The sequence below is a fragment of the Pristiophorus japonicus genome, chromosome 16 (assembly GCF_044704955.1).
Source record: "Pristiophorus japonicus isolate sPriJap1 chromosome 16, sPriJap1.hap1, whole genome shotgun sequence".
Classification (NCBI taxonomy): domain Eukaryota; kingdom Metazoa; phylum Chordata; class Chondrichthyes; family Pristiophoridae; genus Pristiophorus; species Pristiophorus japonicus.
Genome location: NC_091992.1, coordinates 21,661,334 through 21,682,414, shown reverse-complemented (window position 1 = coordinate 21,682,414; position 21,081 = coordinate 21,661,334). Strand labels below are relative to the sequence as shown.

Below are 21,081 nucleotides of genomic sequence, written 5' to 3'. Positions count from 1 at the left end.
AACATCTAATCTCGTACAGTAAAACCTTGGGCACCCAGCACTAAATGTCAAGTAGTAAAATGCTTCTTGTTCCAAGATATTGTCTTCAAGACAACACGAAGCATTTGTTACTACTAATATAAAAGGAGCCTATCTGAGACAAAGCGACAAGAAAAATCAGTCTGGATTCCTGCCCAATTCCAACCACGCCTGATGGAAGTGTGCCTGTGTGGACGTCTGATGAGGACAGAATTGGTTTTGGTTCTGTGTTTTTTTTCATCACCGGACATTGTCACAGCCAGCTTCTATCACTGCCCAGGTGCTCCCATGTAAGAACAGAAGAAGTCTTGGGAATAAAACCACTAGGCTGAAACAAACCATTTTTTATATCTATAGATTAGCCGATCCCTTCTCTTTGCAGCTCTCTCATCCATTTCTGCTTTAATTTGCTTGAAGAATGGACAGTTGGGCAAGGTACTAGAAACCACTGGGAAACTTTAACCCTTTCTTTAGGCAAGAAGGTCAGAGAAAAAAATTGTTTGGGCAAGAGGATTTTGTTAACTACAGTTGAAATAAGTGACGACAACTGTACACTCAAATTTCAATTATTTACAGAATTAACTTGCTGAAGCCTTTTACATTCGGTATATTTTCTACCAAAGATGTTGGTTTACTAAACACTTCACTGAATGGCCAGTAAATAGTTAGGAACTGAATCATATAACCAGCATTCATTCAGTAATCTACCACCAATGGAAGCTCATTGCCCATCACAATACAACAACTGTGTCATATTACCCATTGACATTTATGACATAATTGCCACCAATAGAATTTAAGAGTTTTTCAACAATAAACAATTAAGCTACTTTGTTTAAACATTTTGTTCCACTACCATGGCACTTGATCAGCTATTTCATCACCTTGTGTACTCCCGATAAATGGAAGTTATCCCCTAAAAGCCATGGTAAATATAAATTGTGTGTGGTTTTTCCCTATGGGTATTTTTTCCTCCTCTTTCCCTTTTCTCTCTCTTTAGCTTCCCTTCCACCGCCCCCCCCATCTCTCTCCCACCGCCCCCCCCCATCTCTCTCCCACCGCCCCCCCCATCTCTCTCCCACCGCCCCCCCCATCTCTCTCCCACCGCCCCCCCCATCTCTCTCCCACCGCCCCCCCCATCTCTCTCCCACCGCCCCCCCCATCTCTCTCCCACCGCCCCCCCCATCTCTCTCCCACCGCCCCCCCCCATCTCTCTCCCACCGCCCCCCCCATCTCTCTCCCACCGCCCCCCCATCTCTCTCCCACCGCCCCCCCCATCTCTCTCCCACCGCCCCCCCCATCTCTCTCCCACCGCCCCCCCCATCTCTCTCCCACCGCCCCCCCCATCTCTCTCCCACCGCCCCCCCCATCTCTCTCCCACCGCCCCCCCCATCTCTCTCCCACCGCCCCCCCCATCTCTCTCCCACCGCCCCCCCCATCTCTCTCCCACCGCCCCCCCCATCTCTCTCCCACCGCCCCCCCCATCTCTCTCCCACCGCCCCCCCCATCTCTCTCCCACCGCCCCCCCCATCTCTCTCCCACCGCCCCCCCCATCTCTCTCCCACCGCCCCCCCCATCTCTCTCCCACCGCCCCCCCCATCTCTCTCCCACCGCCCCCCCCATCTCTCTCCCACCGCCCCCCCCATCTCTCTCCCACCGCCCCCCCCATCTCTCTCCCACCGCCCCCCCCATCTCTCTCCCACCGCCCCCCCCATCTCGCTCCCACCGCCCCCCCCATCTCGCTCCCACCGCCCCCCCATCTCGCTCCCACCGCCCCCCCCATCTCGCTCCCACCGCCCCCCCCATCTCGCTCCCACCGCCCCCCCCCCATCTCTCTCCCACCGCCCCCCCCCCATCTCTCTCCCCCCCCCCGCCCCGCTTTCTCTCTTCTCCCTCCCCCCCCCGCCCCGCTTTCTCTCTTCTCCCTCCCCCCCCCGCCCCGCTTTCTCTCTTCTCCCTCCCCCCCCCCGCCCCGCTTTCTCTCTTCTCCCTCCCCCCCCGCCCCGCTTTCTCTCTTCTCCCTCCCCCCCCCCGCCCCGCTTTCTCTCTTCTCCCTCCCCCCCCCCCCCCGCCCCGCTTTCTCTCTTCTCCCTCCCCCCCCCCCCCCGCCCCGCTTTCTCTTTCTCCCTCCCCCCCCCCCCCCCCCCGCCCCGCTTTCTCTCTTCTCCCTCCCCCCCCCCGCCCCGCTTTCTCTCTTCTCCCCCCCCCCCCCCCGCCCCGCTTTCTCTCTTCTCCCTCCCCCCCCCCCCCCCCCCCGCCCCGCTTTCTCTCTTCTCCCTCCCCCCCCCCCCCCCGCCCCGCTTTCTCTCTTCTCCCTCCCCCCCCCCCGCCCCCACTTTCTCTCTTCTCCCTCCCCCCCCCCGCCCCTCTTTCTCTCTTCTCCCTCCCCCCCCCCGCCCCGCTTTCTCTCTTCTCCCTCCCCCCCCCCCCGCCCCTCTTTCTCTCTTCTCCCTCCCCCGCCCCGCTTTCTCTCTTCTCCCTCCCCCCCCCCGCCCCGCTTTCTCTCTTCTCCCTCCCCCCCCCCCCCGCCCCGCTTTCTCTCTTCTCCCCCCCCCCCCCCCCCGCCCCGCTTTCTCTCTTCTCCCTCCCCCCCCCCCCGCCCCGCTTTCTCTCTTCTCCCTCCTCCCCCCCCCCCCCCCCCCCCGCCCCGCTTTCTCTCTTCTCCCTCCTCCCCCCCCCCCCCGCCCCGCTTGCTCTCTTCTCCCTCCTCCCCCCCCCCCCCCCGCCCCGCTTTCTCTCCTCCCTCCTCCCCCCCCGCCCCGCTTTCTCTCTTCTCCCTCCTCCCCCCCCCCCGCCCCGCTTTCTCTCTTCTCCCTTCCCCCCCCCCCCCGCCCCGCTTTCTCTCTTCTCCCTTCCCCCCCCCCCCGCCCCGCTTTCTCTCTTCTCCCTCCCCCCCCGCCCCGCTTTCTCTCTTCTCCCTCCCCCCCCCCGCCCCGCTTTCTCTCTTCTCCCTCCCCCCCCCCGCCCCGCTTTCTCTCTTCTCCCTCCCCCCCCCCCCCCCGCCCCGCTTTCTCTCTTCTCCCTCTCCCCCCCCCCCCCCGCCCCGCTTTCTCTCTTCTCCCTCCCCCCCCCGCCCCGCTTTCTCTCTTCTCCCTTCCCCCCCCGCCCCGCTTTCTCTCTTCTCCCTCCCCCCCCCCGCCCCTCTTTCTCTCTTCTCCCTCCCCCGCCCCGCTTTCTCTCCTCCCTCCTCCCCCCCCCGCCCGCTTTCTCTCTTCTCCCTCCTCCCCCCCCCCCCCCCCCCGCCCCTCTTTCTCTCTTCTCCCTCCCCCGCCCCGCTTTCTCTCTTCTCCCTCCCCCCCGCCCCGCTTTCTCTCTTCTCCCTCCTCCCCCCCCGCCCCGCTTTCTCTCTTCTCCCTCCTCCCCCCCCGCCCCGCTTTCTCTCTTCTCCCTCCTCCCCCCCCCGCCCCGCTTTCTCTCTTCTCCCTTCCCCCCCCCCCCCGCCCCGCTTTCTCTCTTCTCCCTTCCCCCCCCCCCGCCCCGCTTTCTCTCTTCTCCCTTCCCCCCCCCCCCGCCCCGCTTTCTCTCTTCTCCCTTCCCCCCCCCCCCCCCCGCCCCGCTTTCTCTCTTCTCCCTTCCCCCCCCCCCCGCCCCGCTTTCTCTCTTCTCCCTCCCCCCCGCCCCGCTTTCTCTCTTCTCCCTCCCCCCCCCCCGCCCCGCTTTCTCTCTTCTCCCTCCCCCCCCCCCGCCCCGCTTTCTCTCTTCTCCCTCCCCCCCCCCCGCCCCGCTTTCTCTCTTCTCCCTCCCCCCCCCCCGCCCCGCTTTCTCTCTTCTCCCTCCCCCCCCCCGCCCCGCTTTCTCTCTTCTCCCTCCCCCCCCCCCCGCCCCGCTTTCTCTCTTCTCCCTCCTCCTCCCCCCCCCGCCCCGCTTTCTCTCTTCTCCCTCCTCCCCCCCCCCCACCCCGCCCCGCTTTCTCTCTTCTCCCTCCCCCCCCCGCCCCGCTTTCTCTCTTCTCCCTCCCCCCCCCCCCCCCGCCCCGCTTTCTCTCCTCCCTCCTCCCCCCCCCCCCACCCCGCCCCGCTTTCTCTCCTCCCTCCTCCCCCCCCCCCCACCCCGCCCCGCTTTCTCTCTTCTCCCCCCCCCCCCCCCGCCCCGCTTTCTCTCTTCTCCCTCCCCCCCCCCCCCCCCGCCCCGCTTTCTCTCTTCTCCCTCCCCCCCCCCCCCGCCCCGCTTTCTCTCTTCTCCCTCCTCCCCCCCCCCGCCCCGCTTTCTCTCTTCTCCCTCCCCCCCCCCCCGCCCCGCTTTCTCTCTTCTCCCTCCCCCCCCCCCCCCGCCCCGCTTTCTCTCTTCTCCCTCCTCTCCCCCCCCCCCCCCCCCCGCCCCGCTTTCTCTCTTCTCCCTGCTCCCCCCCCCCCCCGCCCCGCTTTCTCTCTTCTCCCTCCCCGCCCCGCCCCGCTTTCTCTCTTCTCCCTCCTCCCCCCCCGCCCCGCTTTCTCTCTTCTCCCTCCTCCCCCCCCGCCCCGCTTTCTCTCTTCTCCCTCCTCCCCCCCCCGCCCCGCTTTCTCTCTTCTCCCTCCCCCCCCCCCCCGCCCCGCTTTCTCTCTTCTCCCTTCCCCCCCCCGCCCCGCTTTCTCTCTTCTCCCTCCCCCCGCCCCGCTTTCTCTCTTCTCCCTCCCCCCGCCCCGCTTTCTCTCTTCTCCCTCCCCCCCCCCCCGCCCCGCTTTCTCTCTTCTCCCTCCCCCCCCCCCCCGCCCCGCTTTCTCTCTTCTCCCTTCCCCCCCCCCCGCCCCGCTTTCTCTCTTCTCCCTCCCCCCCCCCGCCCCGCTTTCTCTCTTCTCCCTCCCCCCGCCCCGCTTTCTCTCTTCTCCCTCCCCCCCCCCCCCGCCCCGCTTTCTCTCTTCTCCCTCCCCCCCCCCCCCGCCCCGCTTTCTCTCTTCTCCCTCCCCCCCCCCGCCCCGCTTTCTCTCTTCTCCCTCCCCCCCCCCGCCCCGCTTTCTCTCTCTCTCTCTCTCTCTCTCTCTCTCTCTCTCTCTCTCTCTCTCTCTCTCTCTCTCTCTCTTTCCCCCCCCCCCCCCGCCCCGCTTTCTCCCCCCCCCCACCGCCCCGCTTTCTCCCCCCCCCGCCCCGCTTTCTCTCTTTCCCCCCCCCCCCTCCTGTAGAAGTGTTCAGCCCTCTTGACTTCTCATGATGACATCAGGACCCTTCCTGTATAGTGATTGTGGGTGCACCATCTGACAATACCATTTTGAGTTATACCTGTTTATTTCTGTAAGTTTTGCTGATAACTTTAATGATTTCAAATGTTTGTTCTGCTTTTCTTTCCCTCCCAAGAGGATTCAGTGTGTCAACAGTGAACAGAATTCACATCTTCAAGCCTGTGTCTGTACAGGCAATGTGGTAAGAACTTTCTAAACATTTTTGCTATTTATCTGCAGGTTTTCCCCAGCACCAGTTTGTTAATGAAGTTTAAAGCTCCATTGTTGTTTCAGTTAAAATATGACCTTGTATTTTCATATAACATGCAAATGAGATGAGATGAGAACAGTTGCATAATTTTGTGTGGCTACAGAAAGAGATATGGTGCAGAAGATAAGCGTGGCAAAAGCCAGCAAGCTTGGTTAGTTTGGTTGTGAGGAAATCTTTAAGCTAGTACACATGAAGACCAGAAGTTCATGTTATTTGTGCCTTTAGCTATGTTCTGACTGGTTTGAAGGAACTATTGGCCACTGTGCATTTTTTTTAAATGTTGCAGCCAAAAACTTCATGTTTAATATGTATTTTTCTCATTTGGCATCATAATCAAATGTAAAATGCAGTAGTCATTCTAACATAATCAAAAGTGCACTTGCTTTGGTAGATATTAGTAAACCTATGCAGCTAAATTAATCTTTTGTTACCCCTGCTGTCAAAAAAGCCTCATTTATTAAGCACAGAATAGTCTGGAAAAACTTTTGATCTGTGACATCAACTGTGCAAATTATTATTTTTTTTTTAGGTCAGCTTTGCAGAGTTTGCACAAAGCCTGTGAGATTGCCAGGACGCACAACTACTACCCCGGGAGTCTGTACCTAACGTGGATTAGTTATTATGAGAGCCGCATCAATTCCAACCAGTCCTTTGTTAATGAGTGGAATGCTATGCAGGATGTGCAATCACATCGCTCTGATTCACCTGTCCTCTTTACTGATGTGTATGTACATTCCTATTACTGTATCTTTGAGGTCCCAGCATCCGATAAAAGCCTTTTAGTGCTGTGGGGATAGGTTAGCATCTACTTGATCTAATTGAGCCATGATCTAATTGACTGACAGCACACGCTTGAGGGGCTAAGTGACCTGGCCTACTCCTGTTCCTGCATTCCCAGAGTGGAACATGGGTTTAGTTTTGAATTTTTCCAGCCAAGACCAGCGCAGGCACAATGAGTCAAATGGCCTCATTCAGTGCTGTCAACTTTAAATGGGTTTAACTATTTCAATTCCAGCCTTACTGGGAATTTTTCCCTGCAGCCCTTATCAAAGAATTTGAATCAGCATAACTTATATTATCACTACAGTAGCATGTAGACAGAAGTTTTGATTTTCATCTCTCGACAATTATATCTGATGAAATTCTAATCAATTAATTCTAACCAATTCTATCTTGCAGTGTTGCAGTCAAAAGGAGTGATCTTTCGCAGTGATAAGACCTTGTACATATTGCAAAAATGATTTTTGCTTTTAAAACTTCAATTTTAATCCATAGAGGTTACCTGTGAACTTTATTTTAGAACTGGAATGCACCACAAGATTTGTTTCCTCAAGGGCTGCAGCCATTACGCAATTTCATTTGAGATAGCAGGGAAGAATGGAATAGGATAGCACTGTAAACTACTTTGTACAATGTTTTGCATACATGATCAATATTATTTGTCTTTTTAAAGCCACAACCGTTAAATTTTTATGTTTGCAAAAATTGCAATGAAGGGAATTAAGGGTTACGGGGAGAGGGCGGGTAAGTGGAGCCGAGTCCACGGCCAGATCAGCCATGATCTTATTGAATGGCGGTGCGGGCTCGAGGGGCTAGATGGCCTACTCCTGTTCCTAATTTTTATGTTCTTATGCATCACCTCTAAATATGCAAGAAAAAAGATGGGCAAATTCTGGAAACTTAGGAAAAATTAGCACTGCAACCTAAGGTTTAAAGTAATGGCAAGGTATCCAATATGTACATACTGGTTAAACAGGTAGACAGGACATGATTATAACAATCAGCAGGATTCATTGGTAGTGATCATGGTTTAGGCCTGATTGGGGGATTACAGTTGTGGTTTTATGTGACCATGACCATTACACATTTTTAATGAGCTATTTATACATTTTGCCAAATCTGATTTTAAAAACTTTGTTTCCCTTGCTTTCATTTTAACAATGACCTATAGATTTTAAATTTGTACTTGGGACAGGGAGGTATATACAATTAAGGTTGCTGTATTGACAGATTTTAAAAGTCTTTCTTTTCCATACCCTTATATCCTGTCTGTCTGAAACATCACCAAACACTTACATGTAATGAATTATGTTGAAATGCCATGCCTGTTATGCAGGCATATGTTATGTCTCCTCATCTGAACCCAGTTAACTTGGCTGTTTCAGATGCTGATGGACATGATGTCCTAGCATTTACTATGTTTGATTTGCAGCATATTTTTTTTAAATGCATAACTAAATGAAGCTGTTTATCCGAAGTACAGAAGTAATCACTGCCCATTACCATTGGGTGCAATATCACAAGTCTTAATTTGTCACCTGCTGCTTTGAACCAAAAGTTGCACCTGCTTTGGTTTCTTGAGAGCGTTCCCATTCCATACACCTGTCCAACCTCAAATGCTTCTGGAGAAACCCTGAAAAGATGAAAAATTCTATAATGCACATTAGCCATATAATTAAAAACTGCTTCCCACTATAAAGCAAATAAAACAGGTTTTCCTGTCCTACAACTGTATTTCTGCTGACACCTTGTGACTGATCAAATAGAAATAAAATGTAGCCATGTATTACCACCAATATCCATTACACATCTTTGTCTTAATTCTTTTTGTTCGGCTTGGTGAAGTTCTTCCACTGAGTGGCTGGCTGTTAAAATTATTCTGGTAAACCTAAAATAGCCGAGTAGAAGACAAAACATTGTTGGTTGAGGTTTTTTTCTCCGTTTGTTTTAGATGCATACATTTTTGTACAAAAATACATTTTTACAAATGACATAACAATCAGAACCTTTCATGTCTCACATCTGAACATGCTGATATTAACTGGACCGGAAGATAGGCTTCCATCTGTGACAGTCTTTGTTGATTAGGAAGACTATTTTTACTAACCGTGGGTTGGGCACTGCAGATAGCCACTGACTTGCAGACACCATCCAGTTGTGACCTTATTAGGAAGCTGATGGTACAACCTTTCTATGGAAGCTGAACAGATGCAATATTGATGGGTTGGAAATATGGGAAGCTCAGAGATTCAGATTAAAATTGTAGTGTTCAGTGAATGCTGCAGTACTTCCAACGTTCTGGGAAGATGGTACAGATCAAAGCAGTCAAGTCCTCAAATGTTTTCCAATAGCTTGTGTGTAGAAGAGGTCTTGAGACTCGGTATGTTAAAGCCTCCCCTTTCATCTACATGTGTGATTGTTAAAAATAATAGTGATATAGCTTGTTTATTAAAATACTAAACCATTGTGGTTACTCTGTCCAGGGACCAGAAAAATGTACAATAATTCATATGACGTAGGAAAACGTCCCAAGGCGCTTCACAGGAGTGTAATAAAATAAAGACCACCTACTTTGACTTCTGTAATGTTGTCTGCCTTTTTTCTGCTATTTCCCTCCAGACTCGAATATTCCAACGTTCTTCGAGCTGGCCTGCATTCTCCATCCTCGGCTCATTCAAAACCCTGTTACTGACATCCTATCCTATACCTGGTGCCATTTTCCCATCATCCTTGTCGCTCCCCATCCCCAACACCTAAAATTTAAAATTACTGTTGTGTTTCAGTCCATCCTTGGTCTCACCCCTCACTATCTCTCTAATCTAATCCAACTCTTTTTTTAAAAAAAAACCCTGCCTCCAAATTCCTGTTGCTTTGACTTGGCTTTTTGTGCTATTCCCCATCCCCTCCCACACCATCCCCACCATTGGCAGCCATGCTTTCAGTTGCCTTGGTCCCTCACTCTAGAGTTAACTCCCTAAACCCTTTGCTTTTCTATCTCAATTTCCTCCTTAAAATCCCCTCTGTAGCCAAGCTGTTGGTCACCTCTTAATATTACCTCCTATGGTTTGGGGTCTTTATTTTCCTTGCACCTTTGTGCCTTAGGATGCTCGTCTACATATATAATATTTAATGTGCTATATAAATATTTAAAATATGACATTCAATTAGTAACCAGGCCATCAAAAGAGTAATTTTTAACCACAGTTGGGGATTCATAAGAACATAAGAAATAGGAGCAGAAGTAGGCCATACGGCTCCTCGAGCCTGCTCCGCCATTTAATAAGATCATGGCTGATCTGATCATGGACTCTGCTCCACTTCCCTGTCCGCTCCCCATAACCCCTTATTCCCTTATTGTTTAAGAAACTCTATTTCTGTCTTAAATTTATTTAATGTCCCAGCTTCCACAACTCTCTGAGGCAACGAATTCCACAGATTTACAACCCTCAGAGAAGAAATTTCTCCATCTCAGTTCTAAATGGGCGGCCCCTTCTTCTAAGATCATGCCCTCTGGTTCTGGTCTCCCCCACCAGTGGAAACATCCTTTTTGCATCCACCTTGTCAAGCCCCCTGATAATCTTATACGTTTCGATAAGATCACCTCTCATTCTTCTGAATTCCAATGAGTAGAGGCCCATCTGATGTATATCATCCACTCCATTCGGTTTTACAAATTTCAACAAATGTCTCCCAAGTTATAGATGGATTGCTCTTGAAATCTCTTCGGTAGTAAAGGCTAACATGCATTTTCTGTAATCTAGAAACGCCGTCTCGGGCAATTGTTTTTATATAATATTTTAGCATTTTGATTAGTTGAATTCAAAAAATAAATTTCCAAGGAATAGTTTTTATTATTGGTGAAAGTTGCGAGGCAGTTCGCAATTGAACTTTGCTGCTGAAAACAATTAGTTCATGTGTATATGCGAATATCCTCCTGCCCTGGAGCAAGATTCATCTTTCTTGCCCTTTCATGTTTCTGTTATTTGTTACTGTATTAGAATAATTGTAAATAGGGGGGTAATGTGATCTTTGAAAAAATAAAGGCATTGTAAAGCAACTGTTATTTGAGGTAACCAGGAAATATGACCTTCAATTTGAAAGCTGACTTGTACTCTGTTGCTTTCCAACAAAATTATAATTATTGTATTTGTGTCACAGCCCAACAGAGCGAGTGCTGGCTGAAAGACTAATCAAGACAAAACTTCGGGAGATCATGATGCAGAAGGATTTGGAGAACGTCACATCAAAAGAGGTAGGTGTATACCCTTATTAAAAAAAGTCGACCGGATTCAAAATAGCTTCTCAAAACTCAAGTGTTTTGCAATTTGAAGTCTTGTGCAAGATTCTTACTGACAGTGTACACTTGCTTGTCTCTGTGTAATAACTAGCTAGCCCAACTTTTAACAGTTTGGATTCTATTTCATCATCCAGTGCAGAACATATGGCTTGCATATGGTAACTCTCATTCTGAAATATGACTCCAAATAAAGGTGGTTGGAGATTTTAAATTAAAGTTTGAATTGTCTTGACTAAGGCTGAAAAAATGGATTTACTGGGCTACCAAATCTGATTTATTAGCCTGGTTAAAAGTAAAGAATTTTCTGACCTTGCGTTATTTAACTGCTGATTGGTTTTGGCCTTGTGTAAAATGCGTGGGTCTCAATAGTTAATTGTTGTATTCATTGCAGATTCGCACAGAATTGGAGATGCAGATGGTCTGTAACTTGAGAGAATTTAAAGAATACATTGATAATGAGATGATTGTAATCTTGAGGCAGATGGACAACCCAACCGAGATATTTGAGCATGTCTACCTGGTATGATCATTATACTGTAATTGATCTTTGCCCTCTGTCACACCTCTGATCACTATTTCTTGTGGGTATATGTGTGATAGCATAAATTAATGATATCTGATGGGTGGAGGGGTATTAAGGAGAGTGAAAGGGAAAGAAATCACAACCGGCCTCTCTTGTGCTGGTTTCTAAACAGCAATGTCTTTTCTACCTCCTTCACCCAAATGTGATTACTATTTACCACAATATTAGAAGTTTTGAAAAATTCTCCAGAGTACTTTTAAAGTTTGAAATTTCTCTGCAACCTGCTAGTTGGTTAATGTATCACAGTTTCTTTTACTGCTATTATCTCTATTCAGTCTAAGTATTTAAGTTCCTGTAGTAAGTATATTTTTTTTTAAATGAAAGTACATTTCCAAAGTGTTATAATTCCCAGAAAAACTAAGTTAGAAATCTTCTCTGGTGAGGGCTGTCTTGCCTTCTCTTAGCACCTTTCCCCTGTAGTAGTCTGAGACCAGGAGCCGATTCTATAGGGAATGTCTGGTGTCATAAAATTGACCTTATCCAAAACTCTGCTGCCCCAGTTCACATCAAGTCCTGTTCACCCATCGCCTCTGTGCTTGCTGACCTACATTCGTCCTGGTCTGGCAATGCCTCAATTTCAAAATTCTCAACCTTGTTTTCAAATCCCTCCATAGTCTCCCCCCTCTGTCGATCTGTGCGCATCCTCAATTTTAATTGCTCCACCATTATCAGCTGTGCCTTCAGCTCCCTATGCCCTTAGTTCTGGAATTCTCTCACTCAATCTCTTTTTCTCTCTGTCTCTGTCTCCTCCTCCTTCCTCCCTTTAAGATGCTTTTTTAAACCTACCTCTTGCTGCCCTGATATCTCTTGATGTGGCTTGGTGTACAATTTTGTTTGATAACCCTCCTGTGAAATGCCTTGATATGTTTTACTATGTTAAAGGTGCTATATAAATCCAAGATATTGTTGTTGTTCTGCCACTTTATGGTGTACCATATTGGCATACTTCCACACTGTACTACCATCTTGGCTGGCGAGTCTTTAAGGACAGATAGGATTCAAATGTAGCCATTTTAAGCTTTTATTACAAATCTAGAACACTGTCAATGTGGAGTAATTCCAGAGAAATCCCAAGATGTGCTAATAGAGTATGTAATAAAAGTATTACATTGGCTGTGAAGTGCTTTGGGATATCCCAAGGATAAGATGATACAGCGCTGTGTGAATGCTTGTTATTTCTTTCCTGTGTGTCCGCTGACTGCTATTTGTCTTTTGCATTGACTGTGAATGCAGTAAGTTAAACAGTTTCATGTAAATACATTTTTCTTGTGACTTAACTTGTGTCTGCTGCGATTTATCTTTATCTGGAGTAATTTATTTTCAAAACTGTCATGACTAGGTTTGGTGTATTAAAGTTTCACTACATGAAGACAGCTGCTGCCTGCTGATGTTGAATTGCAGCCTCTTTTATAAGGATAGACAATAGTCTGCTGGCCTTAAAGTCAAAGAAAATGTATTTTCCGGCAAGGCATAAGCATTACTTCAAAGAATATCTCAGTAAATCTATTTTAATATGTGACCTTTTCACAGCTCATGGTTGTCAGTTCATTCAGAAAATAACCTGGAACTAGTGTGCCTTTTTCTGCTTGCCCAGGGTTGGATGTTTTATTGTTTTCCTTCACCTCTCTTCCTTCCCCTTGACCCACTCCATGGTGAGTCACCGGCACTTGTATTCTTTCCACTGGGATGGTGAGTGAATGAGAAGCAGACTCCTGCATTCTTCAACTTCCCATCAAGAGCCACATTTATCTCCAGGGTAGCGCCAGATTGAGAGCCAGATTTTCTTGTGCGTCATGCTTTGCAAGTATGCCTCAAGCTCTGGAAATCCCTGCCTAAACCTCTCCGCCTATCTACATCTCTTTCCTCCTTGGGGCCTACTTTGCAAGGCTATGACAGTTAAGGAAAATACAAGACTCCTATTAGTCGTTAAAACTCTTGCATTATCCTGCTTAGTATCATCTTCATGCCAGTACTACCCTGTAATATTAGCCATGGTCATTGAATGAATTATGTTTTTTTTAAAGTCTACAGAACTTTTAATATGCTAATTGAATTATTCAAGAATTTGACTGGGTACAATTTTGCTTAACGTCTCATTTGCTCAAATCATTGTAAGTGCATTACTGCAGCGGGGGGGAGGGGAGGTGGAACTTGCTTGCATCCAAACCTGAGCTACTTTCTTTCTGTGCTGAATATCAGTGCAATCTGTTTGGATTATCCTGTTAGACCTGCATCTCAGCCAGCTTGTCTCTGTTTTCAGGGCTCGGAGTGGAATGCATCCAATTTAGAAGATTTACAGAACCGAGGGTAAGGGCCTCTGTGATAAAACATGCTCATAAGTTTGTTGGTTTGGCCAACCTTAACTGTCGACCAGCACTGCATGAAGGGCAAAAGGTTTAGTCTGTTAAAGCACTGCATGCCCCTCAGTTGTAATCTTCGCTTGTATATGATCATTTAAAAATGTGTTTTTCAAGTTTTTATAAGGCCAGCCCAAATTGTCAAATGTTGATTTGACACAAAAAAAATTCTTGACTTTTATACAGACTTTTTTTCCCCCCAGTATAATTGTTGGTTAGTAAACATGAACATTTCAGAATTTACTTACCAAATATTTGAGAAAATAAAACAAATATATCCAGGAATAGGTATTCTGAGGGGAAATCAGTTTGAGGCACTTGTATTTTTTGACTTCCTTTCCCTTACCCCGCTACGCTTGCAGGCTTGTCCAAAATTTCCCAGCTCAAATGCCTCCAAGTCAACATCTAGAACTTGAGTGGGGTCTGATTTACAAGATAGTTTGAAGCTCTTTACCGCCAGGATCGTGCTGACAGAGCTATGGCTCTGAGCAGAGATCTGAAATGGGAGGTTTCTGAGGAGAGAGAAAAGATTAAAAATAGAAATGCTGCTTACCAGCTTTTATTTTATGTTGTTTAATGGGGAGTCTTTTCTATTGGAAATGTTCCTTCTTTCCCAATTCTCCCCGCAACAACTCGGTTCTTTTTGTTACACATAGGATCTACCTCCTCTCAGGGCAGCATATTGACTTTAAGAGCTGTGAGCAGGATATTTTAAACATGTTTGCAGCCATTTCTTTTCTATTTAATCACTGACAACCTGTTTTTTTTAATTTTTTTTAAAGAGAGCTATCATGTTGATAATTCATGTTTCCCTGTGTATTTTAGCGTTTGGGACATTTATTGGTAGTTTTTTTTACCCAGATTACTATACTTGTTAAAAAGCATTTAATGATTGGGATCTGTAGTGAAAAATTATCATGTTGAAACTGTTATTGTGTAAAAATTAGAAGGAATATAATTAGCTCTATTATCAATGTTGAACGGGAGGGCAAGAGATTGCTGAGAATGTTTCCATTAAACTGATTACCGGGATGTATGCAAGAACAACTTCTGTTCATTTGCTTTTTTTTGTCCTCTCTGTGAGGAAACGCATTGTTCTCACTTGACGCTTCATCTGATGCCATTGTCTTTGATGGGGCCAGAAACGCAGCCATGTGTGGAAAGCATGGGTGCACGCGCACTCGTATACAGCCACTCAGATTGATGGTGTGTTGGAAACTCAATGCTACTAGTCTGTGCATTCTCTGCATTTTCCATTTTAACGGGGTTCTCAAGTGTCAATGTTGAAATACATTTTGCCACCATTGATCAGTTAATCATCATCCTTTCTGGTGCAAGTTTAATTATGTGCTATATATAACTAAGCACACATTTGTTGACTACAAATCCCTATAAAGTTTATCACTGGAAGTTTGGTTGCATCCAGTTTTCTTTGGCAAACTTTTTTTTAAGTCAATAACCTTCAAATTAATTCATCCTGTAGATTATCACACTGGCTCTATCGCCCCCTGCAGGCCAATCATGTTTGTTTTGGCACTGCGTTGTACTATAACCATCTAAAAGAAAGCTCTTTTACAAGATGCAAAACATGTGAAAAATATAAGTAACTTCACAGTCACACTTTTTTAAAAAAAATGTTTTAAATTTCAAACTGTGTACCTGGCAGTGGAAGTTGCATTTAATTTAAAGACTTTCTGTATGTCAATGACCAATCCTAACATGGTAATCATTTCTTCATGTTTCTGTTTAGGATCCGGTACATCTTAAACATCACCCGTGAAATTGATAACTTCTTCCCAGGAATATTTGAGTATCATAATATCAGGGTATATGATGAGGAGGCTACAGATCTGCTTGCGTATTGGAATGATACGTACAAATTCATCTCGAAAGCAAAGTACGTAATTAAATGGACATGTCTCTGGTGTTGGGTGTTTCTTATCAATATAGTATTTGTTTTAAATTTTAAAATCTGTACCGTAGATATGCATTGTCTGATGGAAAATGATGGCCTATCTTTATGCCTTACTCCTTCCAATCAGACTCTAGTTTTCAGAATGGTTGGGATCGTACGCAACTTTTCTAGTTCTAATTTCTGTCTCTTGCTCCCCACGTAATTGCAATAAATGTAGCTGTAATTTATTAATCTTGTATCCTGTATCACATTACATATATTTTATTTTATTACACAACATCAAAATGCTTATTAGATGGTCAGTCAGTCTGGTTTCGATTTAATTTTGTTTCATATCAGCTTGAAAATATATTTTGAGATATTGGGTGGTTACTAACTATAATCTATTTTAAACTAGCCCTATCAAAATAACACACACTTTTTGTGTTAACACGAAAGTTAGTTTTCTAATTAAAATATTGGTAGTGCAGAATCCTAGAATAGTACAGCATATAAGGTGGCCATTCAGCCCATCGAGTCAGTGCTGGAAGATGTGATAGCCCAAATAAATTGAGGAAGCACTTCATACTGCAAATGCGATTGGTTGGTATTCTGATTATAGTTGCCATAAGTTGATGTAAGTTTGGAAATAAAATAGGTGCAAAGTTCGGGCATCGACTTTCAAGAGTAAATATTTATTGTTGCAGTTTTGAAATAGGGATTCCAAAATGTTTCGCTATTTTTGTTTAAATTTGGACTCGAGATTAAAATTACAGATATCTCTAATCCTTACAATAACTCTTGCCACAATAATGCTAAAGTGTATTTTTAAGAGTTCCCAGACTCGAAACATGTTGCTACTGCATTTTGTTCTGAAGGCATCATATCAACAGTTAGTTGAGTCTTGTGCTGAATTTAATCCTATAAACACACAGCCCTTCAAGTGATGTACCACTTAATAGTAATCCTGGGATGTAATGTGCAGCATCTTATGGTATTTAAAGTTCTGATGGTTGTTACTGATCCTTGATTCTGAATAAGTGATCACTTTAAAGCGATAGAATAACTGAATAATAAATACGGTCCTGATGACTTGGTGAATACATTTATAGGACAAAAAATGTTTTATTATTGCATTCAGAAAATTAAGTCACTCTTAACTCGTGTTTCAAGTTATCCGCGGCACTTTCTGCCTATTCTTCTATGCTTTTGCGTATTTGCGTTCACAAAGATGCCGCAAACATAGTTGCTGTAAACATAATCATAAAGTTGGATGCTGAGTGGCTTTGAAGTATAAGCAATACACAAGAAGTGGTGAGGCTTGATGTAGAATTTAGATCCTTTCATTTCTCACGATCTGTTAAATTACAAAGTTGTTCTAGAAAGTGTAGAATCTAATGGAACCTCAGTATGCTACACCTAGTGAAAAACATAATAATGCAGGAAAATTATGTTTATTTGATGCTCTGCCATGAACACAAACATGAAGTAGTGCCTAATCTGGAAACAAAATCCTCTATATAGATGATCGATTACAATCTTCTAGCAATGAATAACTAAATGAATCCATATAGCTGGTGTACATGTATATCTCAAATGTTATACCAGCAGCATAGGAAAGTGCGATATTAGCAAAAATTAAAAGTCTTCACAACGCTCAAACTCTTATTTTCTAACCTAATATTATGTGTTGTCTTAAAACAATATTTTATTCCTTAAAATCCTTCCTGGTTTGAAACATTAGAACCCATGCCATTTGGCATAAAACTTGTGTCTTAAAATCCATTGAGGGTGTTTCTCAGTAGGAACAAGAACTGGGGATGCATTCAGAGATGCAATCTTATTATTTGGAAAAGGAACTAAACTTGAAAAATCTTCATTTACTTTCCAGTGTTAGCAGCAAGTCATTTCAAAATATTTTTCAAGTCTAGATGAGTGTAACTTGTATTCTGAAATCCAATTTTTAGAGATAAATTAGAATTTTAAAGATGTATGCAAATCAGTTTCATATAACAGACTCAAATCCCTAAGGCACTGCAATTATTTTATGTATAATAAATCAGGTTTTCATTTAGCCAGACTAGTTATACTAATTATAACTGTCGGGAGCAAATTGTGACTGAATGACAGTGCACCTTTATCAAACTTGCTTATAGTTATCTGGAAGTCTGTTCAAAATAAAAATATAACTTCTATTCCCAACTTGCAAGATATTTCAAAATAAGTTTCAAATATGAATGACTATAGAGTCAATTATACAAAGAAAGGTAACATACCAAATTAAAAAAGTGCCTGTCTATTTGAACCAGTTTTAATTGTGCAACAGTGAGGGTATAGGACATGTTTGAGTTTATTGATTGGCTTTATTGCTGTAAACCTAATCATGAGGTTGGATGCTAAGTGGCTTTGAAGTGTAGGCAATACACTAGGACTGGTGTGGCTTGATATAGAAACAACAACCACCCATTGTTGCACAATGTGGCTTCAAGTGATTTTTCATCAATTATGGTGGTTTCTTTTTTTGTACTAAGTTGTGAGCAATCATAAAATTATCTGAGTTGCTCTCGTTCAGATTGAAAAATTAAGTGTTGAACGTTTACTATAAATATCTTCCTAAGCATCAGTCTCTCAAACTACCACTGCAGCTCTGGAATTGTTTGATTCTAAACGTATGTTTCTTTTTCCTTCAGAAAAAATGGTTCCAAGTGTCTTGTTCACTGTAAGATGGGCATCAGCAGGTCTGCGTCCACAGTAATTGCATATGCAATGAAAGAATATGGCTGGAATTTGGATAAAGCTTACAGTTATGTGAAGGAGAAACGGACAGTTACAAAACCTAATATCAGCTTCATGAGACAACTGGAAGAGTACCAGGGTATCTTGCTAGCTAGGTGGGTGCATCATTTTAGATAATGCCTTTTCAGTTACCTTTTAATTTATAATATCAGATGTGTGCTATGTCTTGTTTTTCATTACTTTCTTGATTCACATTTTCTCTCCTCTATTTACCTCCCGGCACACACACACACTGGATTGGGTCTGATAGAACGGCAGGCAGGGCAGCCATGTACATCTCCACGACTTCCACTGATGGTGCTCTAGAGCCAGGTGCTGCAGTGCAACCCAAGGTAGAGCCACTGCCAATTTTCCCTCTCTCCCAGTCAGCTGGGCACCTTGTGTCTGCACGGTCCTCAACCAGACAAACCCGCTGTCTGTGAGTGGAAATGTTAAACCGAATTGTGATTTGAATCGGGGTCTCCCATTCTATAAATTCCTTCAGAGCAAACCACAAATGGGGGCAAGTTCCATGAACTCCAGCCTCCATTGTCATTGTGCCCTGCAGTACTCAATGTGCTCTTGTATTTTTGCTTTTTTTTTTGTGGAAACTATTATGTTGTAAAAAGATGAGTCACTGGTGTGGTTTGTGGTCTGCTACAAGAAGGTCTTTGATTAAAATAGACAAGCTTTCTGTTACTGACTGAATATGGCACAATGAACCATTTATATTTTAAATGTAAAGATCTCTTTTTGTGTAGTGAAACATGAAGCTGGAGTAAGGTCTTCTATGAGGAACCAGTCTAACCAATGAAGTGGAGCAAGTTTAGATTTAGTTGATTAGAATTAGTTTGCTCCCTGCACTTTCATTCTCCTCTTCCCCCAGTCTACCATAACAATCTATTAAGTCTTGTAGCAAGTAGCACAAAATAATTATCTGTCACACTTCTGATGTCTCAAATTTTCCAGTACTTTTTTTTTTCAAAAACACCCAACCACTATCTGTTTATATGGATTGGTTCAGAATTTGAACCAGATCCAGAAATACATAAGCACTCTAATTATCCTGATTGGTTTCTGGAAGATTTGAGCCAAACAGAAACACTTTACCACTATCCACTTCATATCTTTCTCAAAACCTCTCTCATATCCATTAAATCACTGTCAGCATTGCCACTGGAGATCCACTAATGTAACTTATTTAATCTGTAGTGCCTCTAACTCTTTTTTGTGTGTAAAACTCCTAGTTTTAATTAATCTGCTTAAACATCATTAAATGTGATCTGTTTTGAGATTTTGATTCTAGCAGGAATTTGGATCAGGAGATGTCATTTAATAGGTATCATGCTGACCTTGGTTATGATATTGTGAAATGGTTTAATGGTGACTGTTATTTTCACACTATGTCCACTTGAACGGAGAAAAGCACCCAGCAGCAAAGTTACAGATTCTGCTCTTACAAACTTGGGTTGTTCCTGGAGAGAGCAGCTTGTAACCTCTTTGCTATTATGTGTTACATATCAATGTACCAAGTAAGCCTAGTGATAAAACTGATGTGCCATTTTCAAATCATCTCACTGCCCCTAAAGACAGACAAAGTGCTTTTGCAGTGGCTCGTGTTTGAAAGCAATTTTTGTAATGGCTGAGATTTGTTAGTTAAGACGTTCATATGACCGAAGACATTGTCGGCTTTGCAGCATTTATTTAGATCCAGGATCCACGCACATTGAACTGACTTCAGTGCATCTCCTGATCAGCTCGTGTGTGCCACTGACCTGTACTATGGACTGTGGACTAGTCCCAGGACAAATTCTAATAGAGTTCATACAGGTTTTCATCCTAATGTATCTTTAGATAAATCCAGCACTGTGCAAATGAATTCAGATTGCTTCTGTCAAAACTTGTGCTACATTCGTAAACCCAATACCTGTTGTTGTTAAACTATCTGTTATAGTTATCAGACGATCAAAATATCTTGATTGAATTAACTTCTTACTATCAACATTTTAATCTTTTACATAGACCAGTGCTAGAATAAGATTTTGATGAGAAAAATGAGGTGAAGTTTAATTATTAAATGGTAAATGTTAATCTATGTTTTCCTTCATTATCCCTATGAAAGCTTTGAAGAATAACATGCAAGAGGGACTGTTTTGCAGCTCTGTTTTTCTCCAATTCTACTTTGCAATATGGTGTCTTGAGTTTACAGAATTTATATTTTTGTGTCCATAGAACAGGAAATGCTTGCAGATTGAAAAACCAAATTAAGTAACTTCAGTGCTTGGAACTTGAAGCACTTCTTTTTGTCAAGTTGTGAAAGTATATTTTATAACTATCAAAAATGATAGTGTATGGTATTCCATTTTATATACCCAATCTTCACATGAAGCTCTAGCCAGTTCAAGAAATGTTAGGGTATTTCCATCAATTAACACGGAGAATTTGTTGCTCATCTCAGTGTATTCTAACATTTAGGTTGTATTGATTTAGTATCCCAACCAAAAGGCCACGTTGACAGTGGATGGCTGTTTATTTTGCTTGAATTAGAAATGTTGTAACACCACAAGCAATCCAAATTTGAGACCTGAAGCCCTGGTTTTTAGTTTATCTCAACAGTTGCTCAGAGCGTGCCCGAACTAAGTCATTCCTTAGTATCTTATGATTAAAAGACTGACTTCTGTCTACAGTACAAGTAGTGAACTTCTGGCCTAAAGATCTGCATTATTAAGAGTATAAACAGTAAATCTTGGGTTAGATATGGTTTCATATCTTAACTGATAAATTATTGTAGTAATGAGTTTTACTGCGTTTCAAGAGTGTGTGCCAATTACGAGTGAACATTTATATATTAAGACAAACTATAAAAATACCCTATTTGTACGCCCCTCCATAGTATTTTGCAGATAACGTCCTGGTTTAACAGCAAAAAATTCTGCTTGTTTTTCCAAAACCGTAAATTAATTTTTTATTGGCC

General features: G+C 44.3%; 1 protein-coding gene across 4 annotated transcripts in view; it reads left to right on the top strand.

The window, feature by feature from the left end:
- Positions 1 to 21,081, top strand: part of ssh2a (slingshot protein phosphatase 2a) — a 166,514-nt gene that overhangs the window by 132,873 nt on the left and 12,560 nt on the right. For all 4 annotated transcript variants that reach the window (XR_011587250.1, XM_070857105.1, XM_070857104.1 and 1 more), the window contains 7 exons: positions 5,287 to 5,352; positions 5,951 to 6,145; positions 10,360 to 10,453; positions 10,890 to 11,018; positions 13,342 to 13,388; positions 15,189 to 15,335; positions 18,023 to 18,223. Coding sequence is in view for 3 of the 4 variants with exons in the window: in XM_070857105.1 (XP_070713206.1) it covers positions 5,287 to 5,352; positions 5,951 to 6,145; positions 10,360 to 10,453; positions 10,890 to 11,018; positions 13,342 to 13,388; positions 15,189 to 15,335; positions 18,023 to 18,223 (879 nt within the window). In the remaining variant the exon portion in view is untranslated. The remainder of the gene's footprint in view (positions 1 to 5,286; positions 5,353 to 5,950; positions 6,146 to 10,359; positions 10,454 to 10,889; positions 11,019 to 13,341; positions 13,389 to 15,188; positions 15,336 to 18,022; positions 18,224 to 21,081) is intronic.